General features: G+C 48.2%; 1 protein-coding gene across 2 annotated transcripts in view; it reads right to left on the reverse strand.

Annotated features, from left to right (window-relative positions):
* Nucleotides 1-16,004, reverse strand: part of UQCRC2 (ubiquinol-cytochrome c reductase core protein 2) — a 230,289-nt gene that overhangs the window by 44,767 nt on the left and 169,518 nt on the right. For both annotated transcript variants that reach the window (XM_078665064.1, XM_078665065.1), the window contains exon 12: nt 84-160. In XM_078665064.1, coding sequence (XP_078521190.1) covers nt 84-160 — 77 coding nt within the window. The remainder of the gene's footprint in view (nt 1-83; nt 161-16,004) is intronic.

Consider the following 16,004-nt stretch of genomic DNA (forward strand, 5'->3'; position numbering starts at 1 on the left):
ACGTAGCATTCAACACGAGCCAAAAAGACCATATTTAAATTACTTGTTGACCAATTACATTTGTAACCATATACTCAACTTACTTTGCTCTTGTAACTTCAGCTTCAGTGAGTTTACCCTGGGCAACTGACTCCACTTGGCTCAGTGCAGCCTGGATTACCTAAAATAGTTTGAAACATAGGTTTTAGAAACATTACATGGGGACAGCAGTGGCAGACTATAAACGTGTACATGATAATTAACAAAGTGGGTCCGTTTTTCACCATTGGCAGACCATGTTCAAAGGGAGATCAAGTTGGCTGGCTACCAAATACTACTCAGGGGAGTATCAAATAATTCTGTTAAGGCGGAGAACTGTCAACTTAAATACTGATCATGTATCTCATCTAATGTAGCAGAATGTTATTAAAATGGATCATACTAAATGTAATAATACTTCACATAGGACAGTCCTTCCATCAGTGCACAGCGTATAAATAAATCCACTACATTTAGAAGTGTTGAAACGATGGGGTTGGTTGTGACATTTGTGATAAATAATTGGAGTTTAAGCAGCTTGCACCAGGGACAATGTCAAATCCGATTACTGGGATGTTTCCAATGTCATATACATGTGTATTTTAGATACATTCTTTGTGTTAAGTCTTTTGTGACTGTCTGAATCTTGATTTGTCCTAAAAAGGAATGTACATATGTTTGTTATGTTTATTTATGTGTATATATGTGTTTTCCTTTTGCACTTTATTGATATGTGTTTTAGTTCAAGTCCTGTATCACATTATTTCAATGTAATATTTGTGTTTGTCACTCTTTTCAGCCCTGATGAAGTTCCCAGCATGGGAATGAAACACATTGGCTGGAGTGTCTATGTTTGATGACTTTTACAAATTTGGAATAAAGAAGATCTTTTTACATCAATATCAGTCTATTTAACTTCATGAGCTGAGCACCCCCATTGGATTAAAAAAACTAGATTAGTTAACAGTAATGGAGCAAGACGAAAACAAGTTACTTACCTGTAACTGTGGCTCCCCAGTATTGGTAACTTTCATAGATTCCCATGCTTTTGTATCATTCACCGTCGTCGGAATGGGAGTCTCGGTAACAAAATAACATCGCAGTAGGTACAAAAGAGAAAGAAAAAGGCCTAGGCCTCATTCCCTTTTGTAGCATATGTGCCTCTTTTTGTAAAAGAGACCAAACTTAGGCATCAGCCAATCAAAAGAGCCTCACCCCATAGAACCCTCCTGAAGGAACCTCAGAGCCTCAGATTTTCATAGCCGTTGTGTAACAGTCACCATATCTGCTGAAGACTGAGCTTTCCTCGGGGAGGTGGGTGGGCGCATGGGAATCTAAGTTACCAATAATGGGGAACCACAGTTACAGGTAAGTAACTTGTTTTCTTGCCCCAGTATTGGAACTTTCATAGATCCCCATGCTTTTGTATCAGAGTAGCAAGCAAGCAGTCAGCCATAAGCACATTTTGTGGCATAAATAAACATTGCAATAGCCATCACATGAAAACCAAAATGTGCAGAATAAAAGGAAGGTGGGATAGAAAGGAAAGCTCACCAATAAGTGGAAGAGGTTCCTCAGGACCGCTTGGCCTACAGCCGTATCTTCCTGTTGCAAGGAATCCAAGCAGTAATGCTTTGTAAAGGTGTGCACGCTGCTCCAAGTCGCAGCTCTGCAAATGTCCTTGATGTGCACTCCCGCGTTGAAGAATCCACCGATCTTGTGGAATGTGCTCTAACCCTTCTGGTCAGCGGCTTTCCAGCTGAATTATGGCAATGTAGAATGGCACTCTTAATCCACCTTGCAATCCCGTGTTTGGAAAGAGGGAGGCCCTTCTGAGGACCACCAAAAGCAATAAATAATTGGGAGGATTTTGGTGCGATCCAAGTAAAATTTTAAGCACCTTTGTACATCCAGAGAATGTAGCGACCTCTCCGCTGGTGAAGTGGGGTGCGGAAAGAAAGCTTTAAGAATAACAGGTTCATTCAAGTGGAAGCCCGAGGGCACCTTGGGTATGAATTTTGGATTAGTCCTTAAAATCATAGTGTTTCTTTTGAATTGGAGAAAAGGCTCTAGGATCGTGAACGCCTGCAATTCCCCAACTCGTCTTACTGATGTGAGGGCAAGAAGGAGAGTAAACTTCCAAGAAAGGAATTTCATATCTGATCGATGTATTGGATTAAAGGGTCCCTTCATGAGCTGTGTAAGGACCAAATTCAATTGCCACGTTGGAGGTGGAGGCCTCACCGGGGGATAGACTCGAAATAAACCTTTAAGAAACCGTTTTATTATCCTGGAAGACCAAAGAGAAGGTACAGACGCTGAACGTCTGTATCTGGAAATCGCTGCCAAATGAACTTTTATGGATGAATGGGCCAGCCCAGACTTAGCCAGGGACAAAAGATAAGGCAGAACTTGATGAGGTTGTGAAAAGAAGGGGTCAACATCCTCTGTCTTGCACCAAATGCAAAATCTTTTCCATTTGAGACGGTAAGTCTTGTTAGAGGAAGGGGCTCTAACCTGGGAGAGAACTTCCTTTATTTCATTTGAGATGGGAAGGTTCATAAACTCTCGCTGCTCAGGAGCCATGCTGTCGGGTGCAACAACGCTGGATCCGGATGCCAAACTTGCTCTTCGGACATTGTGAGGAGATCTGGAATCGTCCGCAAGGGAAGTGGAGGAACTAGCGACAACAGATGGAGTTCCGTGAACCAGAACGGTCTCGCCCAAGCAGGGGCTATCAAGATCATCCTGCATGGTTCCACTTTGATCTTCCTGATAAGCCTTTGGATCAGTGGAATGGGGGAAAGGCGTAGAAAAATGTCCCTGACCAGGCTATCGAAAGCGCATTCCCCAATGACTCTCGGTGGTGAAGCCTGCTTGCATAAGACCGGCATTTCTTGTTGGTCGGTGTGGCAAATAGACCTATCGCAGGCTTGCCCCACTCTCGGACGACCTCGTCCAGAACTTGTTGGTTCAGTTCCCACTCTTGACTGACTGAGGATGACCTGCTTAGTCTGTCGGCATTTTCGTTTAAAACTCCTGGCAGGTGCTCCGCCTGCAGTGAAATCCCATGTTGGATCGCCCATTCCCAGATTTCTTGAGCTTCCTGAGACAACGGAAGAGATGTGGTTTCCCCTTCTTTGTTCACGTAATGCATGGCCGTGGTGTTGTCCGTCCGGATGAGAACTTATGAACCTCTTAGACGAGGGAGAAAAGCCTGAAGAGCCAGTTTGATTGCCCTGAGCTCCAAGAGATTGATGTGGAGCCGACGAGTCTGAGGAGAACAATGCCCACTGACATGCATGTCCTGCAGTACTGCTCCCCAACCGTCCAATGACACATCCGTCGTCACAACCAGAGGAGATGGATCGCTTACGAAGGATAGACCTTGGGACAAGTTCTCCTGCTGTGTCCACCACACAGCAGCTTTTTCATTGCCGAGGTGATGGTCACCTTGTCGTCGAACGACCCGTGAACCTGTCTCCACTGGATGTCCAGTTGCTCTTGAAGAGGACGCATCCTCAATCTGCAGTGTGGAATCAGAGGAATGCATGAAGAGATTACCCCCAGAAGGGATTTGTAACGGCGTACTGAAAGACACCTTCTTCTTCGTAAGTCTAGCGCCATGGTTTGCAGTTTTTCTTGTCTTTCCAAGGTTGGGAATGCCTTCATGAGATTTGAGTCCAGGATGGCTCCCAGGAAGCGTGCTGTCCTTGACGGAACCAGAGATGATTTTTCCCGGTTTAGAGTGAGACCCAAATTCTGGAAGAGGTTTGTGCACGCGAGGATAGTTCAGCTGAGCAAAAAATAATACCATCAATTTACAAAGTCAATATTTTCTCCAGACGTAATATATCAGCAGTAATAAAAGTGTCCACTACTGTAACTCCAGCTCAATATCCAGAGCTTAGTTATCTTCACAATAACATCACCAGGGTACTTTGTCCAAAATGAAGTGTCGTTTATTTTCGTATTTCGGTTTCCTTCAAATCAAGCCACAGCCAACACGTGTTTCGTTGGGCATTACAATCATGCCATACAACTTCTTCAGGGCTGCAAGCCAAGAAGATAATAATTCTAAATATATTTTAGTTACAACGTTATGTCTCGTTATGTTATGGCAATACTAGCAGGGTTTTATTCTTGTGTAGGGTCACCCTGAAGTACTTTAAGTGAATTTTATCATAGAAAAGTCACCTAAAATTAAACGTGCTGCCCTGGTTTGTGCAACGATGCACTAGAAAGGCCCATAAGTCCCAAGAAATGATAGAAGAAATGTAAAGTATAAAGGTATTACCAAAAGGAAAATTATTATCCTTCCTGTGTTCTTGGCTCTCGAGGTGTAACCACAAATCAAATCCTAGAACAAGAGAAGACACTCCTCATTCTTACTAAAATATATATTGCTAAACCATAATATCAAAAGCAAGCAATTTAATACTACATATCCAAAGCACCCAGTAGTATGACCCTATAAATTCCAAACTGTTCCTCATAACCTGATAGGGTCACCCTATATATTCAAAATCATTCCACTTCAACTACAGGTAAGCAGACGCTACGTCTTGGCTTAATCAAAATAGCTCACCTTAAAATCCAGTTCCTGTTGTTTCCTAAGTTGACATTCAAAATGATCGCGAAAATTATATCCCCAATCTCTTCTCAAGCTTGACCATTTAAACTGTATATCCAATATCTGTTACAAAAGACATTATTGACCCAATCAATACATATTGAAATTATTTTCCACAAAGGAAAGCCATAGTAGTAATAGTTGTCATTCACGACTTGTACACTCACCCGTATTAGGGCTGACAAGTTCCTTGTATCGACTTTCATCCGTTTTAGTACACGAGTACGTGACAAGTATTCCTCCCTTTAAGGACACGCAAAAGTAAAAAACAAAGTATGTATAAGTTCATATTATAGATATAAGAGTTCTATTCTGAAATATCAAGGTCCCGGGCTACTCTGCTTACCTATAGCAACCGCGAGTACGCTCTCAGGAGAGGCACAGTCAGCGACTCGCGTCCTAAACACGCGCCATTTTATTTTCCCGAGTCTTAGGTTTGTGCACGCGTTGAACGCTTCCCTCGCAGCCTCCCTGGATGGAGCCTTCAGCAACCAATCGTCCAGGTAAGGTAAGACCTGCAAATGATTCTTCCGTAGAAACGCAGCTACTGGTGCCAGCACTTTCGTGAAAATTCTCGGAGCTGAGCGAAGTCCAAAGGGTAAAACCCTGAATTGAAAGTGGCTCTTGGCTCCTGTGAATCGTAGAAACCTTCTGTGTGCCGGGTGAATTGGTACGTGAAAGTACGCATCTTCGAGATTGAACGTGGCCATGAAATCCCCTGGATTTACAAGACGTAGAATGTCTTGAAGAGAGACCATCTGGAAGGATAGGGAGATGAGATAGGTATTGAGCTCCCCAAGATCTAAAATTGGGTGCCATTTCCCTAGCGTCTTCCTTACCAGGAAGAACCTGGAATAGAATCCTTCTCCTCTTTGGGCGGAGGGAACCGGCTCTATCGCTCCTTTCAGGAGCATCTGATGAACCTCGAGCCGCAGAAGACGCAGATGTTTTGATGGAATGGCAGCAGGGGGCTTGGATGGTGGGATTTGCATGAATTCCAGAGCATGGCCCTTTCGAATGATACTGAGCACCCATTGCTCTGATGTTATCTTGGACCAATTTCGAAGGTATTGTGAAACCCTGCCTCCTACTGATGATTTTGCAGAGGTGGGTACAGTAGGAAGAGCCAGGAGGCCGCTATTGTCTTTTGGACGCATCACGCCCTTGGCGAGCCTGCTTCCCTCTGTTAGGCCTTGAGTAATTCGAAGACTGACCTTGCCTTTGCTGGTACGGTTGACGGTACTGCTGTGAACCTGAGCCATATGATGAGTACCTCTGCTGTTGATAAGAGCCTCTGTAGGAAGTGCTCTTGCCCTTGGAACCCCTAAAAGGAGCTTTGCGGTACGGAAGCGTACCCAGAGACTTTTTTTTTTGAAAAATGTATATATATTTTTTCATACACAGAAAATAGTGGGCAATCAAGAAAGCATTACAAGTCCATAGTGTACATTTGGGCAAATCATACATTCCAATAGCGATGGCAGGTTTACATCATGCAGGTTACAACACGCGGGAAGGCGACATTTTACTAGTGTGGCAGCCAGCGACAACAGTTATAGCCAAGCAACGTCATTAAATAAGGCATTATGTATACTCAGAGGAAACAAGGTCTAGCACAGTTGTACTAGAATAGGTCTTAGCATCCAGAAGTCCGCACGCAACACTCCAATCCCTAGTCAAAAACTTTCAGACTGCGTCTTCTCCCCCCTGCCCATCCAAAGCCTCAGTGTCCAGTTGTCCCTCTACTTCAACATCCTCTTCCTCCCTTTGCAATATGTAGGTCTGAAGTGGACCCCAAATCTCCACCGGTCTAGATTTAACTGGCTGAAGTTCAGCATAGGTACCGAATTGTTCCGGACAGTAAAGCATATCCTGAATCCATTCCTTCAACTTCGGGGCTCATTTTAGCCAGCAACAGAGCCGTATCCATAAATTTCCTAGACCCCCTGGGTATGCGTGATGTGTAACCCAATAGGAAGAGTAATGGATCTCTAACCAGTCGTATAGCCAACATCCTCTCCAGTGCCCCATGTACCTGTTCCCAATACAGACTCACTGGTGGGCAGAGCCAAGCTAGATGGAAAAAGTCAGCCCCCGGTTGCCTACATCTCTCACATCGGTCAGAGTCTGCCAGTCCGAATCTATACTTCCGGGCAGGAGTATAATAGATGCGATGTAGAACTTTATAGTGAATGATCTTAAATCTGCAGCTGGACGTGAGACGTCCCGTCAGTTCGCAACAAAACTCCCAAGTCTCATCAGGAATAACCTCACCTACGTCTGCTTCCCAATGACTGCGTGCCGAGCCCTGGACTTCTACGGTGTGCGCACGAATACTTCCATATTTACCAGATACTAGGTGCGTGCAGTCAGTGCTACTTAATAGCTTAGCCAATGGAGGAACCACCTCCGGTTCATGGGGGTAAATCGGGTACTAGAGTTTTAACCCCCTCCCTGAGCCGTATATAATAAAACCCCTCGAGGGGAGTGGGTTCAATGTCGCCAAAAAACTGTTCCTTGGTACAGAACGCTCCATTGAAAAACAAGTCTCCCCGAGAGGTCTTGTTCAATCTCCTACATATGAGCTGGAACCCAGTTTCCTGTAAAATTGCTACTTGTGGGTGATACGTCATAGGCAGATGCGGCGCATCCAACAAGGGAAGTTGCAACCTGCGCAATATTCTGCGCCATGCATCTATTGTACAGGAAACAGTAGAGGGTGGCTGTGAGAAGTTGGCCTGATGTGCAGTGTTCACTATTCTAGTGATCACTATATATCAGTCCAAACAACCCTTATTGATGATTGGTTGTAAGTCAACCTTATAGACCAGCTATCCTAGTAGCATGGATACGAGCAGTCTAAGGCTAAGACTCTAGAGGGCGTGTTAAGCCAGCTGTTTTACCATCACATTACCCCTTGAACACCCAGTGAAAGGACACCACACAAGTGTTATGAAAATAAACAGTGTATTTATTAGAATCACAACAACCCTGTACTCTTTATGAGGACAGGGTGCTAGGCACACAACAAAACTCTTACGAAAATACTTAAGTTAGCACGTTATACACAAATGCCCGAGGGGCACGAAAGACCATATACTTTAAAAGTGGAATGCGAATTACTAGCAGGTAAGTAACAGTTCTAATAGGCTTTGGAATCGCTAGGACTTGACTAGGGAATCGTTAGATTACTACTAGGAGACCTAGGGGACTCGGGTGCAGAGTGTGCACTCTCACGCGGGATGCGGGACAAAGTCTATGGGAGCTAGTAAATGCAAAGTTAGTGTTCACGGGCGAACCCGACCTGGTGGGAAGAAAACGACAGTGGATCCTGACCCTAGGATAGTGAGGCTATGCTGGGACACCGAAGTGCCGAAGTTACCTAGCCCAGGGGCTGCAGCTGCATAGGTCTGAAAAGACGTCGGGGATCTCGTTGCCGGACCAGGAGCCTGGAAGGAAGAAGTTGCTGGCAGGCGACCAGTGAAGAAAAGTTCGATGGATCCAAGCCTGGATCAAGGGAGAAGAAAACCTGAAAGCAGAGGGGACCAAGTTCTTGAATCACTAGCCAGTGATTAAGTGGGCACCAGGATGGCACCGGGCGAAGTCACCGCAGTCAGGTGAGTGGGCGCTGCTGGGCTCTGCAGTCTCTCGGACCAGGAGGCGTTGTCGGCGACCAGGATGGAGGTGCGAGCTGTCCCACGAAGGTTCTTGCTGTCGACGTCGCTGGACCCAGGATTGGGCAACAAGTCTTGGCAAATGCAAGGCCCACGCGGTGGACCTAAAATGGCTTCTTGGGCGGACCAGGAGGGTCCAGGGTACTTCTCCGATGGAGGGAAGCAAGGGCCAGTCTGGAGCAACCAGACCAGCAGCAGAAATGTCTTCGGGCGTCGTCAGGAAGGCCACAAGCCAGCGGGCTAGTAGCCAAACAACGCGGTGAGCAGCAAAAAGCAGAAGGGCCCCACGCAGATCGTGGAGATGCTGGGGGGCTGCTCTTCGGTGCTGGAGCTGCTCAGGGTGGGGGCTTCTCGGACCCCAAAGCACTCACCAGGAATTCACTCGGCGGGCTTGCTGGAAAGAAGTCGTGCAGTCTTGCAGATGGCCGGTCCCTTGAGGTCTCGTCGCACCCACGGTTCTCAGCTGGGCTGTAGAGGTGGGTAGAGGTCAGAGGTGCCAGGGAAGCCGGTTCTCGTCGAGCTGGGCAGTCGGATTCCGGAGGAAGGACTTGCAGCAGACCGCAGTGTTCTTAGATGGTGCCTGCGGATGCAGGGTGACTACTCCTTAGTCACAAGGGAGAAATCTTAGGAAGAAGTCTTGAGTTCCTTTCGCAGAAAGTAGTTTCAGGATTCAAAGATGATCTGATTTGGAAGGGGGCCAGTTCCTACCTTTATCCTGTAACAAGGGGCTGGCACGCGACTAAGTCCTGCCCTATGGGTGGGACTAGGAGGGGGGTGGTTACACCCACTTCCTTGGCGGGCTTTTCCCCAGCACAGGGTCTGGAGTGACCCTGGAACTGGTTCCAGCCAGCCTATGCACAGTGAGCACCGGGGTGCCACGTGCAGTCACCTTCCTCTAAAGCCCTGCCTACCTACAATACACAAAACCCTGTCTGGGACGGTGCTGGCACCGCCCCTGGCAGGAAACCCTTTGTCCTTATCTCCTGCTCTGGGAGGGCTCCCAGCAGCAGGAGGGCAGACTTGTGTCTCGGTGGCAGCATCCATTTTGTGGAGCTGAGGCTCTGTTCGACTTTAACCGGGGTTAGGGGTTACATACATGTCGTGTCCCTCTAGAAGGGTGGAATGCTAACCCCGTCGCCAGAATTGGCGAGGGGTTAGTATTCCAATTCGTATGACACCTTACTCGACATGTTTTGATAAAGCGATACCAGAGTTGGCACATAACCGCGAGGATTATAATGCACTTAAGAGTATATGGTATGCGATATCATGGAAACGGCTAAGGGATGGATCCCGAAAGCCGCAGACAGGCTCAGCTCATGCCAGAGCACCATCTCACACGATTCCAAGCACTCTGCCTTCAGGATTGTTAAGGCCTGCCATAGGAGTGACTGATAGGAGATCTGTGTGTCCATTTTTAGGGTTAGATATAGGTATACTATATCTAAAGCAAAGGGTGATTACACCACCTTGCCCCAGCTGTCGTGCAGCCAGTTGTGTCAGATTTGGATGGCCAGCCAGGGGTGGCATAATACATGCTGCAGCCCCTGGTAGGCCCTGGGTACACCTATGCCCTGGGTACCTAAGGTACACTGTACAGGGACTGATAAGGTGACTCAGTATCCAATTAGATATGTACCTAAGGTACATGGAATCCATTTTACAGAGAGAGCAGTAGGCCTGGGGTCCTGAATAGCAGGGCCCCAGGTCAACTAAGTCAGAAAACCAGCAAAACACCAGGCAAAAAGTTGGGGGCAACCATAGTCAGGGATCAACCTTCCTACATAACCCCCCCCAAACGAAAGGAGATAAGGCTATCCTTGTCCAGGTAAGCCTATATTGCCTAAGTGGCCATTTAAGGAAGTACCAGCACTGGCATGGTTACCCCCTATGTCATGGTCCACTAAGCAACCCCTCACCCCAAGGGTGTCTGAGGGTCTCCACCATAGGGAATGTCTACCTGTGGTGTGTTTTGTCAAAGAAAAAGGCTGGTGCTGAAATGGAGTACTGAAGTGAGGCTCCACTAACTTTGGGCTCAGCTTCCTCCAATCATCATCCACCATAGAGGCCTTCCTTTCCAAGACTGAGTTGTTTTGGGCTCTCAGGGTCAACCTCTGGCTACCTACAGCTGGAGGTTGGGTCCCTCTGTTTGGCTTACTGGAGGGACAGGTCAGGTCTGGGGCCCTCAGGTCCCAAGTTTGGCTGTGCCCAACAGTGTCCATCTGTGGGAGGTCCCTAACTGATTTTAAGGGGGATCCCTCAGGAGTGTGTCTTATTTTCACTTGGCTAGGACTACTAGCTTCAGTGCCCTTAATCTGCTGATTGGGAAATTCTTTTGGACAGGGGGCCCCTTGGGGTCCAACACTGGCCTTCCTGACCTCTACAGCCCTGGGCTGACTGAGGCAGGGTAGAGAGGGGCAGGTTACCTGCTCCAGACTGGGTCCCACCTTGGAAGGGTCCACTGACATCAGGGGTTCTGCCAGGCTAGGCCTGACTACCTCTGTGGCAGTTTCTTCACAAGGGGTCAGATCAGTTCCCTGAGGAGGCTGATCCTTTCCTAAAGTCTGGTGGGAGGGAGATTTCTCTTCCTCCTCAATACTCTGTCTGAGTGGAGTGATCCATAGTTTCAGGCTTCACAACACTGTCATCTGTCTGAGTTTGAGCTGTGGCCATCACAACTCTCCCAACCTTTTCAGGAGGGGGCTCAGTTTGGGTGTGGGCTGTGACCATCACAGCCTTGACAACCTGTTCTGGGAAGGAAGTTGTCTGAGATTGGGTTGTGACTGGCACAAACCTCCTGACCTGGTCAGGGAGGATATCTTGGACTGGGGCTGTGGCTACCACTGCCCCACTACCCTTACCATGGATGTTCACCATTTTAGAATGGGTTTCTTGCTCTACTTCAGCCCAGGCTGAGAGCTCTAAATCATTCCCCAGTAGGCAATCAACAGGCAAGTTTGGTGACACTGCCACTCTCTTGTGGCCAGTGACACCTCCCCAGCTGAGATTGACCACTGCCATGGGATGATCTCTCTGTACTCCATCAATATTGGTTACCTGGTATGTGGCACCAGGTAAAAGTTGCCTGGAGGGGACTAGACTCTCAGTCACCATAGTGATGCTAGCCCCTGTATCTCTATAGGCCTCAACTTTTATACCATTGATGAGGGGCTCCTGTCTGTACTTGCCCAAAGTGTTGGGACAAGTTGTGAAGTTGGCAAACCCCATGCCAGTCTCACAGACAAGAGTATCTAAGTTTGGGGACCTGGTTAGGCCAGGGTCCCCAGGAACTCCCAAAGTAAATGCACCCAAATTCTTGGGGGCACTCCCACCACCTGGGGGATTACTACTAGTAGTAACAGGAGGTTTGGGAATGTTACTTGGGGGTATGTTTTCCTTATTGTTATTCTTTGGGCAACTGCTGTCAGTTTTTAAATGACCCACCTGTTTACAGGGATAACAATAAGGTTTCTTCTGGTTATTGGAAGGATTCTGGGACCCACCCCCCTCAGAGGATTTTTGGGGCCCTGATGTGGTTTGATCTGGAGATTTATTCCCACCCTTCTCTTGAGGCTTGGTTGATTCCTTTTTCTGGTCACCACCTTGGTTCTTGGGCCTAATCCTGGTTCTGACCCATTTGTCTGCCCTCTTACCCAATTCTTGTGGAGAGGTCAGATCAGAGTCTACCAGGTGCTGGTGTAATAACTGGTTCTGACAATTATTTAAGACTTGCTCTCTCATAATAAGATTATACAATCCTGTGAAGTCAGTAACCTTGCTACCCAGTAGCCAGCCTTCCAAAGCCTTAGTGGCACAATCAACAAAGTCAGACCAGTCCTGAGACTGAGTTTTCTGGGTGTCTCTGAACAGCAACCTGTACTGCTCAGTGGTTAAGCCAAACCCATCAACCAGTGCATTTTTCAGGACCTGGTAATCATTAGCATCCTCCACTCTTTTAGTGAGGAGCTTATCTCTACCTTTACCATCAAAGGAGAGCCACAGTATAGCTGCCCACTGACTCTGGGGAATGCACTGCACAGTGCAGGCCCTCTCCAAAGCAGCAATCCATTTCTGGATGTCATCCCCTTGCTTAAAGGGGGGCACTATTTTAGTCAGGTGTTTAGTGTCTAAACCCTTCTCTCTATCTCTTGGGAGATTGCTGCCACCAGTGGGAGCTAACCCACTCATTTTCTGCTCTCTAGCAAATGCAAGCTTTTCTTTGGCCAGGGCAAGTTCTTCCCTTTCAATCCTCAGTTTAGCTTGTCTCATCCTTGCTTCATGCTCTCTTCTCTGAGGGGAAGTCAATCTCCTCTGGGGAGAGTTCCTTCTCCCCTGAGAAGAGGCATTAGAGTGCAGAGATCTAATGGAGTCCCTAGAAAGAGATCTATCTCTCCTAACTCCAAGGTTAGGCCTACTTAGGGTCAGTACTGGGGGTCCCCCAGATCCTAGCCCAAGCAAGTCTAAGTTGGCCCTGGTTAGCCTTCTGACTACCTCAAGACCCTTGTCTACCTCATCCCCAGAGAGTTCCTCTTGATCCTCCTCCTCAACTGCTGTAGCAGTGTTGGGGAGGTCTGGATCACCAGAGGTTCCCTCTAAGGCTGGCATGTTCTCATGTAACTGAGAAATCTTTCTGGCATCATATGTCTCTAAGAGACCTATCAGAAATGGAATGGTGGGGTTAGACCCCTGCTTCAGTTTCCTGGAGGTACAGACTTGTCTCATCTCCTGGAAACTGAGAGCTGCATATCTTGAAGTGACCTGTGGAGGGTCAACACTGACCAGGGGAGTCTCAGTAGATTCTCCCTGGGTAGACATGCTTTTCTAGTGAGGTGTAAGTGGTGCACTTACCTACACTATATGTTTGCCTACTGATCCCTTGCTAGAGTTGTAGTTTAGGGTGTGCTAGGCCCTAGGAGCTACAACAGCTGGTTCAGTAGAACTCAGAGTATTCTAAGCTAAGTTATATGTACCTTTAGTACTTATGTGATCTTTCACAAGATATTCTTAGGGCATGTGTGGTAAAACAACAGCAAGCTCAAATCCCAACCGCTGCTCACCAATGTGAGAAGTTGGCCTGATGTGCAGTGTTCACTATTCTAGTGATCACTATATATCAGTCCAAACAACCCTTATTGATGATTGGTTGTAAGTCAACCTTATAGACCAGCTATCCTAGTAGCATGGATACGAGCAGTCTAAGGCTAAGACTCTAGAGGGCGTGTTAAGCCAGCTGTTTTACCATCACATTACCCCTTGAACACCCAGTGAAAGGACACCACACAAGTGTTATGAAAATAAACAGTGTATTTATTAGAATCACAACAACCCTGTACTCTTTATGAGGACAGGGTGCTAGGCACACAACAAAACTCTTACGAAAATACTTAAGTTAGCACGTTATACACAAATGCCCGAGGGGCACGAAAGACCATATACTTTAAAAGTGGAATGCGAATTACTAGCAGGTAAGTAACAGTTCTAATAGGCTTTGGAATCGCTAGGACTTGACTAGGGAATCGTTAGATTACTACTAGGAGACCTAGGGGACTCGGGTGCAGAGTGTGCACTCTCACGCGGGATGCGGGACAAAGTCTATGGGAGCTAGTAAATGCAAAGTTAGTGTTCACGGGCGAACCCGACCTGGTGGGAAGAAAACGACAGTGGATCCTGACCCTAGGATAGTGAGGCTATGCTGGGACACCGAAGTGCCGAAGTTACCTAGCCCAGGGGCTGCAGCTGCATAGGTCTGAAAAGACGTCGGGGATCTCGTTGCCGGACCAGGAGCCTGGAAGGAAGAAGTTGCTGGCAGGCGACCAGTGAAGAAAAGTTCGATGGATCCAAGCCTGGATCAAGGGAGAAGAAAACCTGAAAGCAGAGGGGACCAAGTTCTTGAATCACTAGCCAGTGATTAAGTGGGCACCAGGATGGCACCGGGCGAAGTCACCGCAGTCAGGTGAGTGGGCGCTGCTGGGCTCTGCAGTCTCTCGGACCAGGAGGCGTTGTCGGCGACCAGGATGGAGGTGCGAGCTGTCCCACGAAGGTTCTTGCTGTCGACGTCGCTGGACCCAGGATTGGGCAACAAGTCTTGGCAAATGCAAGGTCCACGCGGTGGACCTAAAATGGCGTCTTGGGCGGACCAGGAGGGTCCAGGGTACTTCTCCGATGGAGGGAAGCAAGGGCCAGTCTGGAGCAACCAGACCAGCAGCAGAAATGTCGTCGGGCGTCGTCAGGAAGGCCACAAGCCAGTGGGCTAGTAGCCAAACAACGCGGTGAGCAGCAAAAAGCAGAAGGGCCCCACGCAGATCGTGGAGATGCTGGGGGGCTGCTCTTCGGTGCTGGAGCTGCTCAGGGTGGGGGCTTCTCGGACCCCAAAGCACTCACCAGGAATTCACTCGGCGGGCTTGCTGGAAAGAAGTCGTGCAGTCTTGCAGATGGCCGGTCCCTTGAGGTCTCGTCGCACCCACGGTTCTCAGCTGGGCTGTAGAGGTGGGTAGAGGTCAGAGGTGACAGGGAAGCTGGTTCTCGTCGAGCTGGGCAGTCGGATTCCGGAGGAAGGACTTGCAGCAGACCGTAGTGTTCTTAGATGGTGCCTGCGGATGCAGGGTGACTACTCCTTAGTCACAAGGGAGAAATCTTAGGAAGAAGTCTTGAGTTCCTTTCGCAGAAAGTAGTTTCAGGATTCAAAGATGATCTGATTTGGAAGGGGGCCAGTTCCTACCGTTATCCTGTAAAAAGGGGCTGGCACGCGACTAAGTCCTGCCCTATGGGTGGGACTAGGAGGGGGGTGGTTACACCCACTTCCTTGGCGGGCTTTTCCCCAGCACAGGGTCTGGAGTGACCCTGGAACTGGTTCCAGCCAGCCTATGCACAGTGAGCACCGGGGTGCCACGTGCAGTCACCTTCCTCTAAAGCCCTGCCTACCTACAATACACAAAACCCTGTCTGGGACGGTGCTGGCACCGCCCCTGGCAGGAAACCCTTTGTCCTTATCTCCTGCTCTGGGAGGGCTCCCAGCAGCAGGAGGGCAGACTTGTGTCTCGGTGGCAGCATCCATTTTGTGGAGCTGAGGCTCTGTTCGACTTTAACCGGGGTTAGGGGTTACATACATGTCTTTCTCCCTCTAGAAGGGTGGAATGCTAACCCCGTCGCCAGAATTGGCGAGGGGTTAGTATTCCAATTCGTATGACACCTTACTCGACATGTTTGCACATAACCGCGAGGATTATAATGCACTTAAGAGTATATGGTATGCGATATCATGGAAACGGCTAAGGGATGGATCCCGAAAGCCGCAGACAGGCTCAGCTCATGCCAGAGCACCATCTCACACGATTCCAAGCACTCTGCCTTCAGGATTGTTAAGGCCTGCCATAGGAGTGACTGATAGGAGATCTGTGTGTCCATTTTTAGGGTTAGATATAGGTATACTATATCTAAAGCAAAGGGTGATTACACCACCTTGCCCCAGCTGTCGTGCAGCCAGTTGTGTCAGATTTGGATGGCCAGCCAGGGGTGGCATAATACATGCTGCAGCCCCTGGTAGGCCCTGGGTACACCTATGCCCTGGGTACCTAAGGTACACTGTACAGGGACTGATAAGGTGACTCAGTATCCAATTAGATATGTACCTAAGGTACATGGAATCCATTTTACAGAGAGAGCAGTAGGCCTGGGGTCCT

The sequence above is a fragment of the Lissotriton helveticus genome, chromosome 10, assembly GCF_964261635.1.
Source record: "Lissotriton helveticus chromosome 10, aLisHel1.1, whole genome shotgun sequence".
Classification (NCBI taxonomy): Eukaryota; Metazoa; Chordata; class Amphibia; order Caudata; family Salamandridae; genus Lissotriton; species Lissotriton helveticus.